This window comes from Malaclemys terrapin, chromosome 11, assembly GCF_027887155.1.
Source record: "Malaclemys terrapin pileata isolate rMalTer1 chromosome 11, rMalTer1.hap1, whole genome shotgun sequence".
Classification (NCBI taxonomy): domain Eukaryota; kingdom Metazoa; phylum Chordata; order Testudines; family Emydidae; genus Malaclemys; species Malaclemys terrapin.
In genome coordinates this window covers 34,338,170-34,365,403 of record NC_071515.1, presented here as the reverse complement: position 1 = coordinate 34,365,403, position 27,234 = coordinate 34,338,170, and the positions used below count along the sequence as shown (strand labels likewise).

Genomic DNA, 27,234 nt, shown 5'->3' with positions numbered 1-27,234 from the left:
ATACAATGGACCCCAAAAGAGAATTATATTTAATTCAATTAAATCTCCCAAGGATATTGCAGGAAATTTGCCAAATCTGTCTCAAACATCTTATAGTCTCCTTGTTATTTTCCTTTACAGACCATCTGTTCCGAACTGCTAGTCAGCATTCTGATAGCAGTGGCTTTGCTGAAGATTCGTCTACAGATTGCTGTTCGCTTCAGGTAAGCTGCTCGTTGATTCTAGCACAATGAGTTCCTGGCCCATGACTAGGGATTTGAGTGTATATCTACACAGCTCACGGCAGTGAGCCTCCAAGCCTGGGTCAGCAGACTTGGACTTGTGGAGCTCACTAAAAATAGCTGGGTAGGCATTGTGGCTTGGGCTCTGAAGGCTAGGGAAGGGGATACCTACACAGCTATTTTTAGTGCCGTAGTGCGAGCCCAAGTCTGTTGAGCCAAGCTGGGGAGCTCACTGCTGTGGGCTGCCGCTAGCTGTGTAGATGTATTGTGGTTGGAGAAGTAGCTGATTATTGTGATACTGTTTTTGTTTTGTTTATCAGTCCTGGATCCTCACAGGATTTTCCATTTCAGGACTGGACTTGTCTGGTCTCCCTTTGTAGCTTTGCATCGACTTTTTAAAGTCTTCTAGATGGATGATCTGACCTGAATGATTTGAGACTTGGAATAAGCTTTAAGTTCAATATTTCCTGTTCACTGATTTTTGGTAAACCTTTGCTCACTAGCTGAGCCTTTAAAACTGCTTCCTATTCTTTCATAATATCCAATGAGCAAAGATTAATATAAATGGACAATATGTTTTTTCTGCTAGTCATTCAGTTTTCATATATTGATGTCTGTTTTTCCCCCTCACTGGGGTAAATCAAGAGTAAATTGACTGAAGTCAATGCTTTTATGTTAGAGTAAGAGTAGACTCATAGACTTTAAGGTCAGAAGGGACCATTATGATCATCTGGTCTGACCCCCTGCATGCTGCAGGCCATAAAACCGTCCCTACCCCTTCCCTGGACTCTGCTGTTGAAGTCCCCAATCCTGTTTTTAGTGACTTCAATCGGCAGAGACCCTCCTGCTAGAGATCCCTGCCCCATGCTGCGGAGGAAGGCGAAAAACCTCCAGAGGCTCAGCCAATCTGCCCTGGAGGAAAATTCCTTCCCGACCCCAAATGTGGCGATCAGTAAGACCCCGAGCATATAGGCAAGAGTCTCCAGCCCGACCCTGTTAGCCATTATACTATTTACCCACCATTGCTTGGCTTTCCTTGACTACTATGTTTTACCATTAAACCATTCCCTCCATAAACTTATCTAACTTTATCTTAAAACCAGACAGGTCCGTCGCCCCCACCGTTTCCCTCGGTAGGCCGTTCCAATATTTCACCCCTCTGACGGTCAGAAACCTTCGTCTAATTTCAAGTCTGAACTTCCCCACGGCCAGTTTGTATCCATTCGTTCTGGTATCCACGTTAGTACTAAGCTGGAATAATTCTTCTCCCTCCCTTGTATTAATCCCTCTAATATATTTAAAGATAGCAATCATATCCCCTCTCAGCCTTCGCTTTGTCAGACTAAACAACCCAAGCTCCTCTAGTCTCCTTTCGTACGACAGCTTTTCCATTCCTCTGATCATCCTAGTGGCCCTTCTCTGCACCTGTTCCAGTTTGAGTTCATCTTTTTTAAACATGGGAGACCAGAACTGCACACAGTACTCCAAATGAGGTCTCACCAGCGCCTTGTACAACGGAAGCAGGACCTCCTTATCCCTACTAGATTATACCTCGCCTAATGCATCCCAAGACCGCATTGGCTTTTTTCACCGCCACGTCACATTGTCGACTCATAGTCATCCTGCGGTCTACAAGAACCTCTAGGTCCTTCTCCTCTTCCGTAACTTCTAACCAATGCGTCCCCATCTTGTAACTAAAATTGTTATTAGTCATCCCCAAATGCATCACCTTACACTTTTCACTATTAAATTTCATCTTATTTCTGATACTCCAATTCACAAGCTCATTCAAGTCTCCCTGCAGGATATCCCTGTCCTCCTCCGAATTTACAACGCCTCCCACCTTCGTATCATCCGCAAATTTTATCAGCCCACTCCTGCAATCGGTTCCGAGGTCAGTTATAAATAGATTAAATAAAATGGGTCCCAAAACCGAACCTTGAGGCACTCCACTAGTAACCTCCCTCCAACCTGACAGTTCACCCTTTAATACAACCCGCTGCATTCTCCCCAGTAACCAATTCCTTATCCACTTCTGGATTTTCATATCGATCCCCATGTTTTTCAGTTTAACCAATAATTCCTCATGGGGTACAGTATCAAACGCTTTACTGAAATCCAGGTATATTAGGTCCACCGCATTTCCCTTATCTAATAAATCCGTTACTTTCTCAAAGAAGGAGATCAGATTCGTTTGGCACGATCTGCCCTTCGTAAAACCATGTTGTAATTTATCGCAATTGCCACTACCCTCCAGGTCCTCCACTAGTTTCTCTTTCAGAATTTTCTCTAACACCTTGCACACTACAGATGTTAGACTAACAGGCCTGTAGTTACCCGGATCACTTTTTTTCCCTTTCTTGAAAATAGGAACCACATTAGCTATTCTCCAGTCTAACGGGACCACCCCCGAGTTTACAGATTCATTAAATATTATCGCTAACGGGCCTGCTATTTCCCGCGCCAATTCCTTCAATATTCTTGGATGTAGATCGTCCGGTCCTCCCGACTTAGCCCCATTAAGGCGTTCAAGTTTTGTTTCTACCTCGGATACGGTAATCCCCCATCCCGAGTGCCCCTCTATAGTGGTGCTAGTATCCCTAATACCTTCATTGGCCTCATTAAACACCGATGCAAAATATTCATTAAGATATTGCGCCATGCCTAGATTGTCTTTAATCTCCTCTCCGGCAATAGACTTCAGCGGTCCCACTTCTTCTTTCTTTGCTTTCTTCCTATTTATGTGGCTGTAAAACCTCTTACTATTGCTTTTAATTCCCCTCGCTAGGTCCAACTCTACACGGCCTTTGGCCTTTCTCACTCTATCTCTACATTCTCTGACTTCACTTAGGTACATTTCCTTACTGATCCCTCCCCTCTTCCACTCTTTAAACGCTTTCTGTTTTTTCCTAATCGCCCCTTTGAGTCGGTCGCTCATCCAGCTCGGTCTAAATCTCTTGCTTAGTAATCTTTTTCCCTTTTTTGGAATACAGGCCTCCGACAGCTCATGCATCTTTAACTTAAAGTAATCCCAGGCTTCTTCTGCTTTTAAATCCATTAATACGTTTGCCCAATCCACTTCCCTTACCAGTCCCCTTAGTTTGTTAAAATTGACCTTTTTAAAATTATAAACCCTAGTCTTTGATTTAATTCTGTTACTCCTTCCATGTATTTTAAACCGAATTAGCTCATGATCACTGGAGCCCAAATTGTCCCCTACTACCACTTCCTCAACAAGGTCCTCACTACTTGCTAGAATCAAATCAAATCATTCCCTGATCCGTGCTGGTCTTCAAACTAGTTATAAAACCTGTCTAAGGTCCCATGTACTCTGCTAAATAAAACCATAAGTTCTTAGTGGCCTAGATAGGCCCCAGTAATGATGGTTGTCTGTGTTCATTAGAAAAACACACTATATTTTGATTGCAATTTTACTTGTTTTAATGGGTACATCAAGAAATTATGGTGAACAAGACAGTATTGGTTTGTGCTATGGAATATTTAGACTGTTGTCTTCATGGTTTCATTTCAACCAAGTACAGAGTTGAATGAAAAAATCTGGGTGAGTGGTTAGGCTAATATAAGAAGAAAGTGAGAGCTTGGCAGCTAGGGGAGAGGACTTGGGAAAAAGTCTCAAGGAATAAAAATGGGTATAGATTGTTTTCTAAAATCATGGTAAATTAGTGCCATCTACTGTTAAATAACTTACTCTAACAGCTCCTTTGAAATACAAGAGCAAACTGAAAAAATTGGAGCTGCCAATACATCTCCCACTCCTCCAAATTCTAAAATAAAGATTTCTGAAGCAGATGTTGTGTTCTTTTGGGTTGTTTTGAAGGGGGATATCAAGGACTTCCTCTATCAAGGGGAAATTGGAGGAATTCTCCCTCCAACAATTTTGAGATTGTGGCGATGACTTGTGGATGAATAAGGTATAACAGTACCCAGACAGCTCTGTAAACTTTGTAAATTACATTAGTTTACATGAGGTATTTCACTAAAATATTAACATCTTTTGGAGATGGGAAAACATTGGACATGCTAATTTCCTTTGGCATTCCACGTTACTTCAGCCTTCTAAACTTATTTGTGATAGTTGTGCAGTGTTAACAGAAGCAACAAAGAGATTAATACCTTTGAGTATGAAGCTCATGGCTGAAAATTCTGTTCAGGGCAAAGTAAAGATGGAGAGTATTGCCTAATATACTCCATAAATGATCTAGTAAGAGTAAACAAATTGATAGAATCTTTACGGTGATGCAGAGCAATAGAAATTAGAGATGGAATAAACTTCCTGGATATTCTAATGCTACTGCCATGGCAAGCCCCTGATTGTACCCTATGCACATTTGTCCTAATATCTTGTCCAATCTAGCTTTTAAATGTAGAAGCCCCATTGTCTGGTATCACTTCCCCAGGGGAACCATTCTACAGTCGAATAGAACTCACCCTCAGGAAACTTTTCCTGCTATTCCTTTTTATTATTTTTGTTTATATTACAGTAGTGTCCAAAGGTCCTAGTTAGGATTGGGAGCCCCCATTGTACCTATGCTCTGTTCAAATGCATATGCAGAGACAGATCCTGCCATGAAAAGCTTACAATCTAATTTAAGACAGGACTCAAAAGTGAGCATGATTGAACAGTGGGAGAGAGAGGAAGGCAGGATAACAGTGGTAAATTCCCAAGAGTTACATAGGCTAGCACAGGGGTGGGGCCACATCTGGGCATGAAAATTGTATGGTGGGCCATGAATGCTCACGAAATTGGGGGTTGGAGTGTGGGAGGGGGTGAGGGCTCCGGCTGGAGGTGCGGGCTCTGGGGTGGGGCAGGGATGAGGAGTTTGGGGTGCAGAAGGAAGCTGGGGGTGGAGCAGAGGGATTTGGAGTATGGGAAGGGGCTCCGGGCTGAGGCAAGGGGTTGGGGAGTGGCATGGGGCACGGGCTCTGGACTGGGGGTGTGGGTTCCAGGGTGGGGGCAGAAATGAGGGGTTCTGGGTGCAGGAGGGGGCTCCAGGCTGGAGCAGGATGTTGGGGTGTGTGGTGGGGGTGCGGGCTCCGGCTGGGGGTGCGGGCTCTGGGGTGGGGCTGGGGATGAGGGGTTTAGGGTGCAGGAGGGTGTTCCCGGCTAGGATCGAAGAGTTTGGAGGGTGGGAAGGGGATCAGGGCTGGGACGGGGGGTTGGGGCACGGGAGGAGGGCAGGGTGCAGGCTCCAGGCAGCACTTAATGGAAACAGCAGCATGTCCCCCCTCTGGCTTCTATGCGGAGGTGCAGCACTGGCTAGGCAGCTCTGCGCACCACCCCGTGAGCAGGCGCCACCCCTGCAGCTCCCCTTGGCCAGGAACAACGGCCAATGGAAGCTGCAATGCCAGCGCTTGGGCTGGGGGCAGCATGCAGAGCCCCCTGGCTGCCCCGACGTGTAGGAGCCGGAGGAGAGACATGCCACTGCTTCCGGGAGTTGTGCGGAGCGGGGCAAGCCCACGACCCCACTCCCCGGCTGGAGTGGGGTAAGCCCCTAACCCTGCTCCCAGGTGGGAGTTCCAGGGTCGGATTAAAAGGTCTGATGGGCCGGACACGGTCCATGGGCCACAGTTTGCCCACCACTGAGCTAGTAACGTGGAACTTGATGATTCCATGTCATGTAACAGTACTGGGATTTTGTGTGTGTTTTTAAATAAATGAAATATGTGTTCAGCCTAAATTTTCCCATTCTTAATTTCATCCCATACCTGGAAGTGACACCAAGTGCACTAATCTAATAATTCCTCTCACTCCTTGGTGTTCACCCCTTCTATATACCTAGATATTTCCAAGACAATTATCACCTTAGTGTATCGGTGTTGAATAAGAACCTTCAGATACTGGTGATGTCATATCTGGACACTCCGTTCCCCCTTATTCATCATCTACCCAAAATATATATATTTGCTATGTTCTAATATATTTCTTTATAAGTCCCTGAAGCCCTCAAATTACTTTGCTCTTTCTCTCTGATCTACTTCCATTTTATCTTTCTGGCAATGAAGTATCTAGAATGGAACCTAATATTATAAAGTTGTATAGAAAGGACCCTGGATCACATGCTTTGTAACATGTATTTTATTGTATTTGCCTTGGCCTGTTTCAGTGTCCCATCTCATTACATATTCCTGTTTAACTTTCCCTCCAATATACTTCTTTCAGCATTAGAGATTCCCAGATTTCTCTCCCCCATTGAATACCTGTATTTAGGATTATTTTCCCCCAGAAGTATGGACTTTCTCTATTGCTAGCCTGAATTTTATTAAGGGAGAAGTTGTATTCTTAGTGTTCTCTCACTTCCTTTGCCATTTCTCCCATCTCTGCTTTGCCTTTCACAGGTTCATGGCATGGGAAGCAGCGCTGACAGCTGTGACAGTGAAACAACAGTGAAGTCGCTTGGTGAGGAGATTAAGACGCCAATAGCCAAAGAACAGACGAATTTCAATAAGTTTGAGGAAAAGGAATTTCTCCTCACAGACGTGGAAGTACCTTCTAAGAACAGAACAGGAGATGTTGAGAAAATCGTGGAATGTATATCTGATGAGAGCCAAGGTAGTAAAAGCAAGCAGACTCAGACATCAGATACGGATCAGGGGGATTTCAGTACAGAAAGTGAAGAGGTTTCCATTCAGCAGAAGGAATCTGAATTACTAGAAGAAGAAAGCAGTGATGAGAGTGATCTGGACAAGAGCAGTGAATGCGAGTTTCCTCAGTACCAAACACACCATATTCTCAGATCAATGGCATCCATTGAAAGCAGCAGTTCATCTTCTTCTGCTGTGGATAGGGTTAATGTTGCTTTGCAAAGAGCCCAGACGAAGATCAGCAGCACTTCTGATTCCAGACTAGGGCGCACTTTACTCACGTCAAAAGATTTCTTCCTCTTAAAGCAAAGGCACCAGTTTGCTGGATCAGGTTATCCTCTGAGGCGGTCCCAATCTCTCCCTACTACATTACTGAATCCCGTGAGAGTTGTGTCTTCTGTAAATGTCCGGTTATCTCCAGGAAAAGAGACTTTGTGCAGTCCCCCTTCTTTCACCTACAAGTATACACCCGAAGGGGAAGAGAAACTGGTGGATGAGGACAAGAAATCAGTGACCGAGACAAATGACAGTGCACCTACATGTAAATCCACGCTGTTCATTGCCCCGTCATCCATGAAGAAAGAAACTTCCCAGAGTGAGCTGAACAGGTCGGTGGATGAATCCAGTCAGAGCAGACTACAGAGCTGCCCATTGTCCATACCAGCACACATATCTCAGTCAACATGTTCTCTGCACTCTATTCCTTCTGATTGGCAAGACAGGCCTTTGTGTGAACATATGAGAACATTGAGCAACCATAGCATCCCAAGCATCTCAGGATCTTCCTGCAGTGCACTAGCTTCTGTTTTTGGATGCCCCTACTCCCCAAGGCGTGCTGGATATCCTCATCGGCCTCATGCTATTAACCCACCCTCTACTGTTGAAATGCAGTTGCGCAGAGTCCTGCATGATATCCGCAACTCTCTGCAGAATCTCTCTCAGGTAAGAGGAAACCAAATTCAGAGCTGCAGTCAAAAGGGGGTTTTTTGGTTGGTGTTGCTGTTGAAGTCAATGCAAAATGTTAATCTAGTCTTAAATGTGATCTGGATTTATCCCATGTGTGTTCTGTCAAATAAATCAAGTTGTAACATGATGACTCCAAAATGTGACATTTTGTGCAGGGTTAATTTGATGTTAATTATGAGCTTCTGCATAAGATCATCTCTCCAACCCCCAAGTGGCTTTGCTTTTACTGGCTTTCCTTAATGCAATTGACACGATGATGATTGTACTTCGTGAAATTGTGGAAAAAATGAACTGTGTTGTCTAACTTCGACTTGCTCAGATTTTTTTTTTTTTTACACGTTATTGTCCTCACCTTCAAGGATCTGCTTAATTCCCTCTTCTCCACTCCATGCCTTCAGTTAGCCAACGTTTTCTTTTTTACATTCTCCATCCTTTCTGCTCTACCAGCCTCAATACCCCATTAGTCCCTGTATCCCACAAACATCTTTATCTGTCCATTTGTGCCATCCCTGTACATGGAACATTGTTCCATTCCCCAGCTGATCCACAACATGCTTCACTCTTTCCATTCAAGTCCCTGGTTAAGACCCACTTTTGCCATAATGCATACGTGAAACTAGCCAGCTTGGACATCTGATTACTCAGAATAAATACATTAAAATATAAAATCCACTCTTTACCAAGTTATGCCAGGCACTAGCCCTTCCTGATTAATCTCATAGTCTTATTGATATCCTTCCTTCTCCACCTTCTCTCTGGCTTGATATCCACTTAGCTGGCTAATTTTGGCTCTGATCCTGTAGGCTGCTCTGCCTGGGCATATGGGTCTACGTGGTCAGAGCAGTTGCAAGATCAGGATGTTGGACCCCAATCCTGTCATGTGATTGTGGGTGGATTCCTATGCCCTTGTGGAGCCCCATTCATTTTGATGGGTTTGATGCAGGGCAGGACATCAACTTGCGCGCACACTGTTGCAGGTCCAGGACCTCAGTCTGTATGCTCTTGTGGTGTTTGCCACTTGTCAAAATTTAGCATTCAGTCTTGGCATAGGGCTGACTATACTGACTTTGAAACCACTGGGACTGCTTAGGGCTCTAGGCACTGTGCTGGTAGTAAGTGTTTTCAGACTCTGACCTCATGTCTAGATTGAGAATTTTACAAGGAAATTCCTTCCAGTGGAAGCATGTGTAGACAAGGCTATGGAAACTTTACAGTCTTTTCACCATCATGTTAACTAAACTTGGTGAAGAAGAAGCCGCTCGAGCCATGTCTATAGCAGGATTCTTACTGGTGAGAACACCAGGTCAGCTGATGGAAATGAGCATTGGTGGGAATAATTTTTGTAAAATATCCTAATTTAGACAGAGCCTGACACCCACACATCCCAATCCCGCACCAAGCATATTCTCAGCCAGGTCAGAGTCTCTATCCTGTTTACTACATTTCACTCCATCAGTATTATTACCGGGGATGTTTGCATGATAATTTATCTGCTTTTCTTTATTCTTTGTACAAAGTTGTCCTCTGTCGTATGACAAGCAATTGCTGCAAAGATGACTGAAAAGTTCCAAACACTAGATTGCAACTTCAGGTCAGGGATAAAGAAGAACAGATAAATTCCCAGAGGGTGGGGAAGAGAGGGACTAAAACCTTATAAAGCTCATGTTTAAGCAAACCTCCTCTTACAATGTATTTCAAATTTTCTATGGCATGTCAGTTGCCCTTTGAACTCTCTCAGAATTACATTGGACAAACCACATTTTTTCTCAAATATTTCAGCTATGTGCAATTGTTTTCAACTGCAACATGTGTGTACGTGTAACACTTTGCAAATTCTGCCTTGCTGCACCATTCCTGGATACAGCAAAACAAAGAGAAGTGGTTTTCTGAAAAATTATGAAGGCAGGGACCTTTGGATGCAGGCAACAGTTTGACATAAAATACAAAAAGGGCAAATCTGCACAGTAAAGGTGTATGTGACCATGAGGTGAAAGTGGTGCCCTGTTTTTGTTTGTTTATACAAATCCTTTTAGCAGCCCTAGAGGTGGTGGTTGCTTGTATTCCATTTTTATGTTGCATTAGCAGGGTAGTCAGAACTACTGAAATGTCAAAGACGTTAAACAAATGGTATAGGCCCAAACATATCCTTCTTTCCTGTTTCCTCCAGCCGACATGATAACTTCCAAATGGTTATTTTTCTATCTCAAGTTTTAATTCAATGCTTTGCTGGTACTGAGCCTACAGGAGAGCATGCTTCAATGATGTCCTGTCTCCCTTCTCTGTGAAGGCTGTTCTGCATGCCCCTCCTCACATCAAAACCCCCTCTCCTCCTAATTATATCCATTGTAGAGCACATACTGCCACCAACGCGTTATTGTTTGACTGGTGCTGCATGTTTTAGTTTCCTTATCAAACTTCGCACAGCTGACCTTCTCTTTTAGGGTTCTGTACTGCTGCCCGTCACCGTAGTGTCTGAGTGCATGAGGATTGATTTGTAAAATGGTCTTATTGGCTTTTTCAATTACAGCGGTTTGTCTTTTTATTTATTTATTTATTTATTTATGTATTTATTTTAGTACCCTGCGATGAGAGGACACGATCTTGCTGTTGGCTCCTACAGTACTCACAGATCATCCATTCTACCTCTGTATGAAGTAAGGGACAGTACATTTGTTTTTATTAGTAACTAGTAATATTTCAGTAGTACCCGGAATGTGCTGTGTACTGTACAGACACAAGTCACCAGGGCCTGATGAAATACATCCTAGAATACTCAAGGAGCTGAGTGGAGAAATATCTGAGCCATTAGTGATTATCTTTAAAAATCATGGAAGATGGATGAAAGTCCAGAGGACTGGAAAAGGGCAAATATAGTGCCAATCTGTCGAAAGGGAAATAAGGACAATCCCGAGTAGTTATAGACCAGTCAGCCTAGGAAGGAGTACTGCGGAAAGGGATCTGGGGGTCATATGGATCACAAGTTAAATATAAGTCAACAGTGTGACACTGTTGCAAAAAAAGCAAACATCATTCTGGGATGTATTAGCAAGAGTGTTGTAAGCAAGACAGAAGAAGTAATTCTTCCCCCCTGACCGCTCTGATTAGGCCTCAACTGGAGTATTGTGTCCAGTTCTAGGCACCAAGTTTCAGGAAGATGTGGACAAATTGGAGAAAGTCCATAGAAGAGCAACAAAAATTATTAAAGGTCTAGAAAACATGACCTATGAGGGAAGATTGAAAAAATTGGGTTTTAGTCTGGAGAAGAGAAGACTGAGAGGGGACATGATAACAGTTTTTCAAATAAGGCCCCAATCTCACAAACACTCATGTATGTAATATTTTAAAAACGAGTAGTCTTGCTCATGAGTGGAACTAACTTCATGTTGAAAGTTATTGATAGGAGTGAGTGTCTGCAGGGTAAGACACTAAAAGTTAAGCCCAAATCTCCGTAGTTTTTTAAACTGGCTGCTTTTCTGTGTCTTAACTACTTCATCCTGTGACTCCAGTCATGTAATCTGTGAGTGGGCCTTTGTGTGAAAGTCAGTGGAGCTCTGCATGCTGGTGGAGGTCCACTTGTGTGGACCCAATTGTAGGATCGGGGCCTATAAACAAAATTCTGTGTTTTACACTTCTTGTTCATACCTTTCTAGAATACTTTCCAGGAACTACAGGTTGTGAGGCGGAGTCTAAACTTGTTTAGAACACAAATGATGGATTTGGAATTGACTATGTTACGTCAGCAAACAACAGTTTATCAGCACATGAGTGAAGAAGAAAGGTAAATGTCATTGTGTATGGTTTTCTTTTTAAAAAAAGAGAGAAAATAAGCACATATATAAACTTATTTGGTTCAACAAAAATTATTATATAAGGGACCTGCTCCTGTTCCCATTCAAGTTAAAGGCAATTTGCTCATTGACTTGCCATTCAGCAGGACGAGGCCTGAATTTTCTCTCACATTTTGGTTACTATCTCCCCCCAGCTGCAACGTGCAGTTTAAAAATGGCACTCATTATTTTGGCTATGTTTAACTCCTCTGACCATGGATTTCAGTAAGAGCTTCATCCAGATGATCTGGAACAGTTTTAAATATTGCTCATCTACTTCTTACATTTAAAGCAGCTCTTGACTTGCCTAATTCAAAACTAATTAAATTCACAAGCAGTTTGCCTGTTCATAATGGCCTCTTGACCCTGTGCTACCACTGCTTGTGAAGAGAGAACAAGGCAGGAGAAATAAATTTTGATCATGATGTTGCTGTTGATTTTCTTTAAATGGATTCATTTTAAATTTTTAAAAATGTATATAAATGTCTAAACTCCATATGCTTGACTATATTGAATTTAATTTTAAACTTGTGGAACACATTCCCTGTTATGCAGAAAAGGAATTTGGCAACCAACCTCCTTCTCTTTTACAGACAGCCACTGACATAAGTTTTCTCTTTGAACATATCCCCTCCACCCTATCCCACTTCCTTAAAAAGAGATAGAGTTCACCTTTTGCTCCCTTCCCCTTCACTAATGCTCAGGTGGCAGCAGGTTTCTTGTGAAAGAGCATCATTCAGTCCTGAGGTACACCATGGATTCTGTTGTCCTTGCTGCCACGGTGCTTCATAGAATGTGATGGATTATGGCTCTTTGCTAACAGAATACTGTTGTTCTTTATAATTTACTTGCATATAGATACGAAGCTGATCAGCTCCAGAGTTTGAGAAAATCGGTCCGCATGGAGCTACAGGAGCTAGAAATGCAGTTAGAGGAACGTCTACTTGCTCTGGAGGAACAGCTTAGAACTTTACATACGTCTTCACCTTACAGACCTCAGACGCTCACAGTGCGTGTTGCTCTGCAATAAGTATTCAGATATCTTAGCAGCTTGTTTACTTTAATTGCATGCTGAAGTAAGCCATAAGGTCTCCCTTACAGTGCAGAAAACACCAACTTGGAAATCAAAATAGTCTCCAACCAAAGCTTTGAATATTTTCCTTGACTAATTGGGAAAATAATTTGTTGAATCTTGGAGATGTGTTTTTAATTTAGTGCAGAAGTGACACTTCATTGTTTTCTGTCAGGGGGTCTTTCAAATGTGAAGAGGAACAAGCTCAGGAAAAACAAACTAAAATACAGTGTTCCCCACTTTGATGCTAAACTGTTTACACCTAGCTGTGCAGATCTTGTTCTCTCACCCTGGGATTTCACACCTCTTTTCTTCTGCCATTCTCCTCTTTCTCCTATTTTCTTCAATCCCCACCCAAGAAATCTACCTAGGCTCCCACAACCTTTAACCATCATGCATCACTGCAACTCTAGGGCCTGGAGGTGTTCCCTCAGGAGCTCATCCACGCTGCTCCTTTTGCTAGCCAAAGGTCATTGTAGAGAGCTACAGGAGGTGCATATGCCTCAAATAGGTCGAATGTGCTACCTCCAGTGTTGCCTACCCAGTGAATGAAGGACTGGACATAGATCCAAATTCGTCTGCTTTTCATTGTCCCATCTTTCTTCAGGTTTCCTTCCCCTTCTCTGTCTCTGCTTTGCTTCCTTTTTTTTTTTTTTTTGCTCCTCTTTTGCTACCACCTTACAAATTATGTATGTGCCCCTGCTAAACAATTAAGGAAGCACTAAGTAACACAAACATTCCCCTAGGAAAGAAAAGAGACATACACGTGTGTATGTCAGTGGAGTAGGAGAGAAATCATTTTATGTCTCTTCTTTTTTTCCCCCTCTCCTTCTTCCACCACCCTCTCAACAAAGTACTGCTCTTGTGTGTCTGCTTCTGCCGCTCCATCTCAGACCATGGCACTGATGAGAATGACATAGTCTCTGACCATTTCTCTTACCTCTCCCAGCCAATATTGTTATAGAAGTTCTGTGTGCAGGAGCAGGAGGGACACAGGCCAGATCCTCCTCTGTGGGACTCTGTCACGGAGAAATGTTTGAAGTGCAGGAAGAACAGCAAAATCTGAGATTACTGTGATCCAAAGCCAAATTTAAAGTCTTGGAGTATTATAATATAATATATTTTAAAACCTCTCATAGAAAAAGGCCTGCTTCTAAAATGACTGAAATAGACCCTATTTGACCAGCTTTATATGTGTCCTGATTTCCATGTTTTTACTTCTTCAGAATGTTTCCTACTACACAATATATTATTTATTAACATTTGACAGCTTAAAAAACCAAACCTCAACACACTAATTTTGCTTACTATTCCAGGGCATGTATGGCAGCAGAAGCACTGATAATCTATCATGCCTTTCTCCACTGAACGTAATGGAACCAGTAAGTAATTTTGTTTTAAACATTGTTAGAAAAGGCTTTCTTAGGAAAGGCGGGACAGGTTTAGTATTTATTAGAGGCCTGATCCTGCAAGCAGTTACCCAGGTGAGTAGTCCTGTTGAAAACAGAGACACTGCTCACGTGATCAAAGAAACCCATATACATAAGTATTTGCATGATCTAGTTTATGTTTTAGGAGACATGTGTGGAGGGCAGGTGTTGCTTGGGACTGGTTGGCTATTGTTGGTACGTGGTGAGGTTGTTGCAGTACTTCTCAGTACTGGTCAGTTATTTGCAGTTCCAGGAGCTGTGGATAAGTACCTTTTTGTCATTAATTTATTTAGATTTAGACAAATAGAACTATAACAGACTTCATAAAAAAAGCTGGCCAGAATTTGTACAAACACAGGCAGCTTTCAGTTGCTTTACTAGGGGGAGAAACAATTCAAGACTTAGGGATAGTCTTCATCAGCTTTGACTGGGTGCATCCATTGTTACAAAAGTCAGTGGTTTGCAGCACTGCAGTCATTTTTATTTAATTTGGCTTTAAATAAGATTATTCCTTATGATCCTTGGTTGCAGTCACAAAGGCAAAGCATATACATATCATGGAATGACTAAGTGACTGAATACATAAGAAAAATAGGGAGAGTCCTGTCTGCACGTGACTTATATGCTTCTGCAGAACAGTGTGAATTTGCTTTGCCCGTGAGGTGCACAGGCAAAGCACCACTGAGTACCATTTTTCTAGCTGTTGTCATCTTAAGTCATTATAGAAAATACAAGGGGAAATAAGAGAAACTGGTTTCTTTGCACTCCTAGGTCTCTGAACTTATTCGAGAGCAGTCGTTTCTGAAGTCAGAGTTGGGACTGGGATTGGGAGAGTTTGGTTTGGAAACTCTTCCAGCAGAAGGATCAGAGTCAGTGTTCTCTCATGGAAACTCGGATTCTTCTTCAGTGTGCTCCAGTCACACAAGTAGAAAAGCTGCTGTAAATTCATCTGAGCTGACTGGAAAATCCAAGACCCAAAGCAAGAGGTTATACCGAGCATGTGTTGCCTTAACGCCCACCCCGCCGGCAAGAGCAGGCACTGAGCAGCAAGCTGAGTGCTCTGAGGAGTCTGGAGACTCCAGATCAGAGGTGGAACAAAAACCTGAAAAAGTCCCTCTTGTGCCTTCAGTTGATGACATTCACAGAAGTGTGGAGAATGAGGAGCTGCAGCAAGTCATACGGGAGGTGAGAAAAGATGGTCAGTCTACTGGGGTCCTGGATTTTTAAAATGTTGCTTAATTGAGGTTGTAGTTGTACTGCACTTAACTCTTTGATACTGAGAAGCAGGATCCTCTCCCCCCTGCCCTCCCTGCAAACTCACTGGAGCCTGCAGCAGTGGACCTGCTGTCAGCCACCAATGGGTTGAACCATAATTGTTTGTTATATCTGAGCAAAACAGTTAACAGCACATAAAAGATAACTGGTTAGTACCATGGCGATGGTAGGGAAGAGCCCTCCAGCGCCTCTGCTTGGTAGCATGGAAAGCATATCAGACTTAAAACTAAAATTACACTGGAAGGTGTTTCTCTCTGAAGTTCATCTGGCGGTAAGGGCTATTTGGGGTTAATTTATTGATGAAACATTGTATCCAAAAGGTCTCAACAGTAAATTTTAAGGAGATTACTCGCCACCTCTTTCCCTGCCCTTCCCCCCAAATCATTGCTGGTTCTAGGAGTGTGACTGGAGTGAGCCATGGTCAGAACAGAAGTGACTCCAGCTCTTCTGAACCACTATAGTGATCCCTATCTGTGTGTATGTATTTGGACCCGTTATCTGCTGTCTGTGAAAGAAAGGAGGGGTTGGTTGCCACATTCTTCTGTAGGTTTGGTTTTAAAATAGGACAGTGACACATTTTCTTAATTGCATGTAACTGACCATGATAATTTAAACTTCATGACACCCAAAATACCAGGGAAAAGGAAATCAAAGATTTTTCTCCTGGAAGTTCTCCTGTGAGAATGTGGACTTTTCGCTCTGTGCACTGAGCACAGGAATGGGAACCAGAAAGTTTTAATCCCAGCTCTGAAAATGACTCACTGGCCTTCAGCAGGTCACTTAAGGCTCAATTGTGGCTTTGCCGTGAACCCTGAGAAAGCGCAGCGTGCAGTTGTGCTGTCCCAGGAGCACACCACGACCAAATTGTGACTCTCTGAGCCTCAGTCTAATACCTGGCCCCAAGTTGCTCCAGGATGTTGGGGGTGGGGAAGTAGTCTGATCCAGCTCTATACATAGTACAGTTGTATGAATTATTTTCTCCGGCAGGCCAGTTTATCTCCCTCTACCTGTGTGGAAGAAAAAGTAGCAGCCCTAGGGAGATTGCCTTCTACCACCCTCCTTCCCCTGTGTTGCCACCCACAGTGCAGATAGCCTATATAAGTAGGAATAAGGGGGGGTCTCATGCTCCTTTTACCCTCCCTGCTCCCTCCCAAAGTCTAGTAGCATAGCTAGGATTGCAGTGTGACCCCACTTCTCTGTCTGTTTCTCCACCTGTAAAATGGGAATATTATTTACTTGCTTGCTTCATAATGGTGGTGTGAAGGATATTTAATATTTGCACAGTGCTTTGAAGATGTAAAGCGATCTAACAGTGCTAAGTTCTGAGCTCCCTCAGTTCTCCACAAAAGTACTGAAACTTTGTGCTCTGGTAGAAAAACTAAACAATGAAAATAAAAAATCCTTGAAGTTTTCAAACACCCAGATTTTTTCTGTGCCATTAAACTTAGATGGGTAGGAATGCTTACACTGTAAAATGGAGCACAGAATGGTAAATAATATGATACAAGTTCTTGAGAGCATGACTTCTAGTTTGAGAAGAGACTGAAGGAATTTAATCTGTTTAGATCTGGGTAACTGCCTAACTAGACAAAGTAAAGAGAGAGAAAACTGCAGTACAATGACTGGACACCATTGTTAAAACTGATTGAAGTACTAATGTTACAGCAGGATACATCTAGCTTGGCTATTATGGAAAACACTTGGCAGTGTAGTCAAACAAACGGGTCCAGCTTTCAATACCCACGCTCACCTTACACCATGGTACCTTACACCATGAGTAGCCCACTGAAGTAACTGGGACTATTTGTAAAGTGTGACCCTATGCAATGTGCGTAAGGGTTTCCCAATGTGGCTGTTAGTGAGGTACATCTGGAGTGATTGCATCATTGTTTCTGTGGTCAGCACTAAGTAGACATTCGCTATCTGCCATTGCACTGGAGGGGGAGGAGGGGTTTGAGATTCCACCATTTACCCCTCCACATAGAATAGAAAGTAACTGAAGTGACTGTGTGGTAAATGGTTTTGTTTGTTTGTTTTAATGGCATCCAGTAGAGTAGCTCAAGGAAAGGTGAGAGAAGTTCCGGAAATTGCCTGCTTGATTCAGGTGACGTGACCAGGTAGACCAAGACATCCCAAATTCTCCTATTCTCTGATCTGTTTCCTTTTAATCCCTTTTGAAGAGCCTCTTGCTACTTGTGCTATTTGCTGAGGCCATTTCATGACATGTTCAAGAGATCTCTCTCTTGCAGCCCATTTTACCATTCTACATTGGTCTTCCAAAGAAGTCCTAATGTTGCATTTGTGACATCTCTATGGTTCTTTTGGCAACAGACTGTAATGTCATATGTGGGATTATGGAGTCAAAGTATGCTGTTATTTCAGGAAATGTTCTTTTCAAATTTACTTCAGTGTGAAAGTTTCTCTTTAAACCTTTTAGGTGCTAGCAAATAAAAAAAGATGTGCACTCTGAAGAGAGATTCATGACATTTGTCTGAGTTTTCTGAGGCTTCCGTACAATCAGTGCAATAGCCTTTTAGCCCCAAAGACTGGGATTCAAATATGTTGACTTAGTTGACCTGGACTCACTCCACAGGTGATGTTTGAACACATAACTAAGTTGCCACACAGTTTAACTGTTCTAGCAGCCTACTCAGGAGAGATTCAGGCCCAAAATAGGAACTGTTTTGAAGGTCAGGATTTAAGTGAATTGGCATAGGGGTGTCTGGAAGTTTTTTGCAGAGTCTGTAAATGCTACTGAATACTATTCCTGAGAATCTTTCCATTTCATAAGCATTAAAATTACCACAAACTGAAGTGTGTCATCCTTGTGTAACTCCATTGTTAGCACTGGAATTCTTTTTTTTTTTTTTTTTTTTTTGAGAAGGAAAGGAAATCTATTAGTATGCATTCTTGATATATGCCTTCACAAATCCTAAACCCCATTGTTTATTAAATAATGCCTCCCCTTCTGTATAGCCACATGATCTCATGCTGGGGAAGGAGAAAGTATGTAGTGCTTAAGAATATGCTTGGGTGGACTGTGGTGTATGGGAGCTTTGACCAATAACTATTTACTGGTTTAAAAAAAAAAAAAAAAAAAAAAAAAAACCTTAACTGCTAGCTCTCAGAGTAAATGAACTCACTCCCACAGAAGGAAATTCAGCAATGTTAAATGTCAAAGTACTGGACACTGCTCGTTTTGTTTGATGAAAGTACAGTCTTGCCTCCATTGAAATATCACATACAATGCTTGCTTCTTGACTCTTAGATCACAGCATTGCAAGAAGTGCAACTGGGTCCTTTATTATTCTGCATGTTGTTTAACAAAATTAAAGAAGCTGGTTTTTAGGATGGTGATTATTTGACCATACCCTGGTGTGGGAGAATCTTAATGAAATTGTACTTTAATGAAGTTTATGACATCCTATAAGCACCCTTTTTGAATGAATGGAATATTAGTACATTAGCTGGCTCAAGAAATTGACTGGTTATGTGAGATGGATTCTTTCCCTTCTGTGTCTCCTGTTTAAATCCAGCTCAGTTTGGTAGTGACCAAAAACTGTTGCAACCTTTTAGCTATTCGGTAACTTGTGAGAGACAAATATGGTTACCTCAGTACACCGCTACCTCGATATAATGCCCCCCGATATAACACGAATTCGGATATGACGCGGTAAAGCAGTGCTCTGGTGGATCAAAGCAAGTTCAATATAACGCAGTTTCACCTATAACGCGGTAAGATTTTTTTGGCTCCCGAGGACAGCGTTCTATCAGGGTAGAGGTGTACATAAAATCATAGAAATGCAAGGCTAGGAGGGACCTACACTTTCCTTCATCTTTCTTTTATTCCTAATGTATTTATAGAATATCTTCTTTTTGCCTTTTATGTCCTTCATAACTCATGTAACTCATTTTGTGCTATAGCCTGTCTGATTCTGTCCCTACATGCTTGTGTATTATATCATATAAAATTGTCACTACTATTGGTACTAGTGAGTAGTCTCAGTAAAGGCACCAAGCGATTAACTGGCATGGAGACTAAGCCTTTCAGTCTTTAAAGGATGTTCTTCTAGGACAGGGTTACAGGGCAGTGGGGGGAAGCTTCTATTCATATTCTACATCTTCTGTAGATAAATGGAAGACTTTAATCTGCCAGGGTTGTCAGTTTGGCACTTGTCACATCAGCAAGAAATTCATTGTTAACTGGTGGTTGCTTTTAGAGGGTGAGGGGGAATTAATACTTTATAAATGACCCACCTCCCTGGCAGGATCCTAGGACACAGGTCCTGAATTTTAGCTGACCCAAAACAGATTTCTTTATGGATGGAAAGGGGACTATGGCTCAGACCCGAGTCAGGGACTGGGGTAAGTGTGACATGTAGACGTACCCCTAGGGGTCTGAAAGATGAGAGGTTGATTGCTTGAAAACACTGGGATTGAAATGGCATCCCTGGCAGTCTGGAAGAGGGGCCTATGGAAGGGAGTAGGGGATAAATACAAAGGGAGTATTGGGATGCAATGAAGGAAATAAATATTGATGGAAGCTGAAACAGGGTTCTACAGAGCCTCGAAGATGAGGACCAGGAGATTAAACTTGATGCAGAAGGCAAGAGGAAGGGGAGTGGAAAGTTAATCTTATAGCTGAGGCACTGATTAGGGACTCAGGAGATCTGGATTTAGTTCCCCACTGTGCTGCAGACTCGGGGCAAGTCTCTCCATGTCTCTGTTCCCCATCTGTAAAATGGTGACAATACTGCCCTTTCTCACAGGGTAAATATGCTAATGACTGTGAGGCACTCAGACATCAGGAAGTCGGAGAAAGTCATAAGGTGAAAGGTCAGTAATTGGGAGGGAATTTAGTTAAAGAGGGATGGAGAGACACCTCAGGATCAGAGACTGGAACTAAGGTAGAGTTGCTGAGAGTAGCAGTCGCTCTTTGTTAGGTGTCCATGTCTTATCAGTAAACGTCAAATGTTTCTAACAAGTGCTTCTGGTTTGTTTTTATTTTTATTTCCTTTAAGGACATAATCAGGAGTAATTTAGGGAATCGCTCACATTCAGGGAAGTGTGGTGATGTGCAATCCTCAAGCACTATATTGATGAGCTTTAAGCTGGGGATCTCAGTGATTTACAAATGTTAGCAAATGTAGCCCCTGGGAGGTGGATACGTTTTATTATTCCAGTTGGGGGAGACAGGACTAGCATGATATGCCAAGGTCACACAGGAAGCCTGTGGCAGAGTTAGGATTAGAACAGGAAAAGCCTGACTCCCAGTCCTATTCCTTACCACAAGACCATCTTTCCTCCTAGCCCGTTAGCTGTGCTAATTTGGGCAGGCTTTATCAGTTTATTTTAGAAATCAGCCTTTATTTTTATTTACCCTATTAGAGAGAGGGCACAGAATGTATATTTTGGAATGCACTCTGGGACCCATATTACTATAGAAGAAAAATGGCTAGAAGTGCAGTGTGTCCTATTCTGACAGCTGTAACTGCCATGTGGTCAAGGGAACCTCAGTGTTAGTAGCACACTGGCCCTAGACAGCCATTTACCTACTGTGCCTTCCCCACCAAGTTTAACATGTGTGCATCTGATTACCTGAAGGAAGAGAGACTCTAAAACCAGATGGGCGCCTATCAGATTAACAGCTGCCCCAAATTCTGGTGTGTGTTTGCATGCACATATCTCTGTGAGGTTTGTGGTTATTAGTGACACTGCCATGTGAAGGTTTTACTAATCGATGAGTAGAGTTTTTCTGTCTTACCAGTTAACAATGCACAAAGTCGGCAAACTGTCCCGATGAAAAACTATTCCTGAATAATATTTTTAGGGCCTGCATTTCTGCTTGGCATGGATTGCTAATCAAGTTATGCGCTTTTGCCACTAACGATTCAAGACTTGAATTATTAGCCAAGAAGAACAAGAGATAAGTAGTCTTGGGATAGCCTTGCTGACTTGGTCACTTAATCTCCCTAGCATGCAAGGAAAAAGGACACTGTATTCCTTAAGAGAGAGAAGAAGAATTTTGAGATGGTAATAGTGAGCTTTACCTTGAAAGGGTTAGACAAACATCACAACACCCCTAGCAGGTCGGCTTAAGCAAATGTTGCCCCCACTTAAGGATGGGGGATCATGGAGAGATTCTGAAACTAGCCCACGACACATAAGAAATTATTGGCAAAGTCAGGATTAGGGATTTTCCAGGCTTCTAATTCATATTCATTAAAACGAAACCACACAAACTCTACCACATTAAAAAGAATATTTATCAACCTACAATATGAACAGGTTTTTTTAAGTCTAGGATTTACTAATCATGCCAGGAAGTGGTGTGGTTTTGTGTTTTAAAAAAAAATAAGAAATAACTCCTCTTTATTCTGACTGAGATGGAATATATTGGTAATGTTACTGACAGGTGATATCCTTTGATTTCTAATAGCCTTCATTCCTCTACCAGGATTTGATGGTCCTTTCCTATTTTATACTCATGCCACACATCAAATCTGTTAAGTGCAACAAAGGCGAAGAGCATCTAAATCTGCCTTGGCTCGTGAAGTTCTCCCAGACTTGCTAGTAGCTCATCATTTCTTTTTCTTCATGTCAGATCAGTGCAATACACTGCTGTAGTGTCACCTTGTCTTCTGCTTTTTCTTTACTGAAGCCTGTAGCGATGTGTTCATTCTCTGCTCCTCCCCATCTCCAACTAGGATCTTACTTGAATTAAATCACCTTTAAATTTTTATATGTAAGCCTAATTAACAGATTTTAATAGAAATTATGTGAAATAGCCTTTGCCAGCATAAGTAGTATTCCAATGGCAAACTGGTAACGTGAGTGGGCAGGTGTTTTTCTGCTAAAAAATAAACCCTCATGAATATTGTAAATTTGTTTCCTTGATTTGTATTAAATCGTGGTCCTATCCAAAATCCCACCCACCATTTAGATGAACTGCTTAATGAATTGGAGTGGGGATCGGGGATAGAGATGTCTTTAGGTCCTGCGGACCTTCTCCAGAGATCTATTCACACTGTAAAGGTTGCTCCATTTAGGGTGTTTTCAGTGCATATTTGCTAAAATTCTGTTCTCACAATCATAGGTGGTCAGCATTTTATCAGTTTTTAACCTAAAACTGGTAACCCTAGATATAAACAAATATAAATATAAACAATCTGGAAAGCTACTTAGTTTACAACGCCATGATTTTTCAGAGTCTTTAAATTCAGATAGTCTTGATTTGCAATAGAGACTCTTTTCCATCTGTATTTTTTAAAACATTCATTGCGACTATGACTCCTAGGACATGCAGCTAATATCTAATATGTACTATACTCTGCAATTTTACCCTCTGCAGAGTTGTGTATAACTTAATGACCTTATAACTCCATTTAATCTTTTTTTTTTAGATCAAAGAATCTATTGTTGGTGAAATCAGACGGGAAATAGTAAGTGGATTGTTAGCAGCTGTATCATCCCCAAGTAGATCTGCTAATGCAAAGCAAGATATGCAGCCATGAAACAGGTACTACAGGTAATTATTATGAATTTTGTGGATTGATTAATTTAACTTACTGAAATGGAACAACTGGCTGCAGAAGAATTTGTCATTGTATAGAATATTTGTATTTGAAAGAGTTAGATTCACTTTTAAGGATTCTTGTAGCTGTATAAAAGGCTTTTATATTTTAACTATGCAAGAAAGTCAAGTCTTACATGCTCTTCTCCCCTGAAACCTAAACTACATCAGCTCTGTTGAAGTTTAATTAAAATTAATGAAAGATGTATGCCTAAATCTGTTAGATGGCTTTGAAAACTCCAGCCATCTGACAGTGATGGCCCTTAAACCTGCCAATTTTACTTAATATGTAACATCCTTACTTCAGGATCTACAGTGCTCCCCTATGCAGCTGTGTTTTCACTGTAGAGCATATCTTGGCTACTGCAAATATCAAGGCTATCTAAATAAAAATACATGTTTAATTATCTAAGCAACTGGCAAGTTTTAAAGGGACAACCCTGTGTCACGCTCCTTCATGAATCTAGTCTTGCTCTTAAATGGTAGATGTTTCATTGCCTTTTCTTTCTCCAAAGGGTAGGCATGTGGACCAGCAAAGCTGTGGAATTCTGCTCTTGGATGACGTACACTGGTGACGGCATAAAATTATGTACTTGGGCTTCACTACAGCTGCTGAGATAGGCTACTGTATACAATGCTTAGTTCTATGATGCATTCCTTATTATTTCTTCTTGAGTCCATATATAATGATTTAGACACTCTGCTCAGTTTACTACTTTCCATAAACCATCCAGAAAAGTATGGCCCTTTGAAAGACCTAATATTTATTTGTATGTCCCTATTGTTAATTTGTGTGTAGTTTATTTCTTTGTGGAGAGGTGTGTCATGAAACTTGATCTAACCAATTTATAAATAACACACATATTCAGCCTAGCTTTTTTTTAATAAAAAACACTGACCTCTATGAGGTATTTACTGTGCAATAACTGATTCACTTTGAGAGCTTGAAACAACCAATAATTGTTTCCACTGCTGTTACTTAGTGCCACTTCAAAAGAAAAAAAAATTCTGTTGTAAAAATTTCTAGGAATTCTTGGGGAGGTTACTATTAGCAGAGTGGTAGAATGATATGAGGTTACCTAAAACTACTTAAAGTTCTTACACTGAAAGCTTTATCTTTGTGCAGAAGATAACTTTAATTTTATTTTGCTTCCTTACTAGTCCTCCCACTCCTTGGAAATGTGCCTTATGTTAAACATTGTCTAGGTGTATGTGTTGACTACTTCTCGGTTATATCAAGAGAAGTTCTTTTCTGTCTTTTATTAAACAAAATACAATAAAAAGATTGCTCTTGGAAAAGTAATGGGGATGTGTAACTTGGAGTGGGTGGGTGACCTTGGTTGTATTATGGGGAGATTAAAGTCAATTAACACCCCCCCACACCACCACCCCTCATTGGTTGTATTGTAGCTTAAGGCAATGCAAATGTATTTGTTCCAATGGATAAAATTGGAAGTAAATGGGGTTCATATATGGGGTGTGTTTGTGTGTGTGTGTGGTCAGACAGAAATTTAGTGGGTGTGTAACACAATGTCTGAATGTTGCTGGGATTCTCCTTTGTGCCTTTGTCATTTCCAGCTATTAAAAATGTTTATATTGTGTTAAAGTCTCAATCAAAGAATACTTAAGGTATAACAATATTCTATAAAAAGGCTTATCTGAAAGATTTATAAATGTGTTTGGAAGACACAGCTAAGGGCTGATTTCTAAAAACAGGAATTAAACCAATAAAGTATTTATTTTGCCTACATACAGTCTTTGCCAGTGTTTTTTTACATTGATGCAGTCGGGTATATTTTTTCATGTCATTTTGTGCATTCTACTTTTTTGCTTAAAAAATATCAATTTTAGATCAAATGACAGTCCTCCTTAGAAAATGAGGACATGTGGACCAGAAGAGTAGCATAACAATAGATAACTTAAGTCTGGGGGCTGCAGAAGGCCTCATATGTTGAATTTACCGGACACTTAAGAAATGTGTGAGGTAAATCTAAGGGCACCAAGAACAAGATTTTAAAAGAAGTTCCTCACTCTGCAATTCCCATTTGCTCTCAATGGAAACTGCTGGGGGCTAAGCTTTTTTGAAATTTGGCCCTACTTATGGATGCAGAGCATTCTTGAAAAGCCCCCCTAGATGTTACATGTTGAAATATAAATGGGTTTGCATAAATGCTGCCGAAGGGAGTTAGGATATAACTTGCAGTAAGGGGGCTCTGCTTTAATTCATAACCTGCATGCCCAAATACTCTATTTACATTTCAAAACTCCATCCCAAAGAACATCCAGCCAGAGCTTTGTGCACCCTTGATGTCAGTTTAAAAACACAAGAAAGTAAATTTACCCATGCAATCGGAATAGAAGTGGACCACCTTCTTCCCCTTCCCTGCCTCACTCCAACTACATCTGACTATTCAGTAGACCCAATATAAATTAAAATTCCCACATCACACTCTTCCCCCCAAACCAAATTCCCACCCCCAGCTGCACCAATCTCTTTCCAATGCTGCTTAAATGGCAGCATGCCTGGAATGTCAACAAGTTTAAGCTATTTCAGACCAGGGTGGAGGAGAGTGCTCCAAAGGAAAGGGGCTCTCAGAACATTCTGCCAGCAGCCCCCTCGCTTGGTAGGACAGTGTGATCTCTGCTGTGGGAGCAGGTCAAGGAGAGAGTGCTGGTCCTTCAGCTAGGAAGAACCCAGACTACTTAGGGTTTGAGGTCAGAACCTATACGAACGTGGGATCTCACGCGTATAGAATGTGCTGTTTAATATTTGCTGGAAGAAAGCACCAATTTTTCATTCTGTTGACAGAAGCCAGATTAGTGAGGTTCTGGTGCAATTTAAAATAGATATACTATACTAAACTACACAAAAACTAACAGACAAGTAAACTGCTCAGCTGCCTGTAATCCTGATGGTACTGCCTTGAGTGCAGGGGACTGGACTAGAAGACCTCTTGAGGTCCCTTCCAGTCCTATGTTCCAAAAAAAACCTAGATCAATTCATGGAGGATAGGTCCATCAATGGCTATTAGCCAGGATGGGCAAGGATGGTGTCCCTGGCCTCTGTTTGCCAGAAGCTGGGAATGGACAACAGGGGATGGAACATTTGATGATTACCTGTTCTGTTCATTCCCTTTGTGGCACCTGGCATTGGCCACTGTCGGAAGACAGGATACTGGGCTAGATGGACCTTTGGTCTGACCCAGTATGGCCATTCTTATGTTCTTATGATTCTATGAACTTCACCCTCTTTTAGGGCTATTGATCATTTAATATTTTCCAGTTCAATGGCGTTTTTTAATATTCATAAAACTCACCACTGCTGTCACGCAAATTAATCCTAACTTGTGTATCAATTTTTTTCTGACAACTTCTGCATATGTCTTAAAAACAGCTGTCATTTATTACAGGAAACATCCTTTGCTTTGGTGCATTACCCATTGGTAATGCCACTTCAAATGTAATGAAAAACCCTAACTTTATGAGGGAAGATGCATGTTATTTTGTCTAAATGATTGAAATAGCTCCCATTCATCACAAATCGATGTTGTCTTTTCCTGCCAGTCTCTCAATCTGATATGAATCATGTGCTGAGTGACACAATTGTATTAATGGTTAGTGAATTTTCACCAGTTAAATTCACTGTGAATAAATTGGTAATAACTACCAGAGATCATTTCCAAAGCTTCCCTGTGATAGTGGAGTGATGACTGCTAGTCAGCAGAGAAATAAAACCAAGGGCTGATTTTTGCAAAACCACCTTAGGGATTTGGATGGGAACTGGGCAGCTGAATTTGTAAGGTGACTGCAAATCTTGGCCAAGAACTTTAGAGCACAGCAACTGCTACAGACTGGCGAGTGCTAGTGAAAAGACTATCTTAAGGCATAGCCATGATAGGTTAGGGCCCCAGCTTCTGGAGTCACCGAGTTACATCAGAATCTTGTCTTCCATTTTAATAAAGTATGTTTCTAGCCCTCTTGGTTGCAAAAGCTTTAAGACGTGACCAGAGATCAATTGATGCAATGATGTATGTCTGAGTGTTCAAACAGCCAGAAACAATCGCTCAAAAAGATGTGAACTGTCCTGGGTCTGTCTTCTCTGGGATGTTTACACCAAGACCCAGTGCTTGGGGAGTACTGCCAACACCAACCCAGCAGAGGACTCTGTGTTCAGCCAGAGGAGGAAGAGGAAGCTGGACTTAGCCGCCCCCACCCCACAAGTAGATATATCTGAGGTAAACACTGCGGAGGGCTCTCTACTGACATT

General features: G+C 41.7%; 1 protein-coding gene across 5 annotated transcripts in view; it reads left to right on the top strand.

The window, feature by feature from the left end:
* The window catches only part of ITPRID2 (ITPR interacting domain containing 2), a 58,854-nt gene extending 34,137 nt beyond the window's left edge, over window positions 1–24,717 (top strand). For 2 of the 5 annotated variants that reach the window (XM_054043779.1, XM_054043780.1), the window contains 9 exons: window positions 121–203; window positions 6,579–7,766; window positions 10,367–10,444; window positions 11,441–11,568; window positions 12,476–12,626; window positions 14,006–14,071; window positions 14,891–15,304; window positions 22,798–22,922; window positions 23,483–24,717. In XM_054043779.1, coding sequence (XP_053899754.1) covers window positions 121–203; window positions 6,579–7,766; window positions 10,367–10,444; window positions 11,441–11,568; window positions 12,476–12,626; window positions 14,006–14,071; window positions 14,891–15,304; window positions 22,798–22,908 — 2,219 coding nt within the window. In that variant the 3' untranslated portion in view covers window positions 22,909–22,922; window positions 23,483–24,717. The remainder of the gene's footprint in view (window positions 1–120; window positions 204–6,578; window positions 7,767–10,366; window positions 10,445–11,440; window positions 11,569–12,475; window positions 12,627–14,005; window positions 14,072–14,890; window positions 15,305–22,797; window positions 22,923–23,482) is intronic. The other 3 variants (XM_054043783.1, XM_054043782.1, XM_054043781.1) reach the window with 3 other exon arrangements.
* Window positions 24,718–27,234: the final 2,517 nt, after the last annotated feature.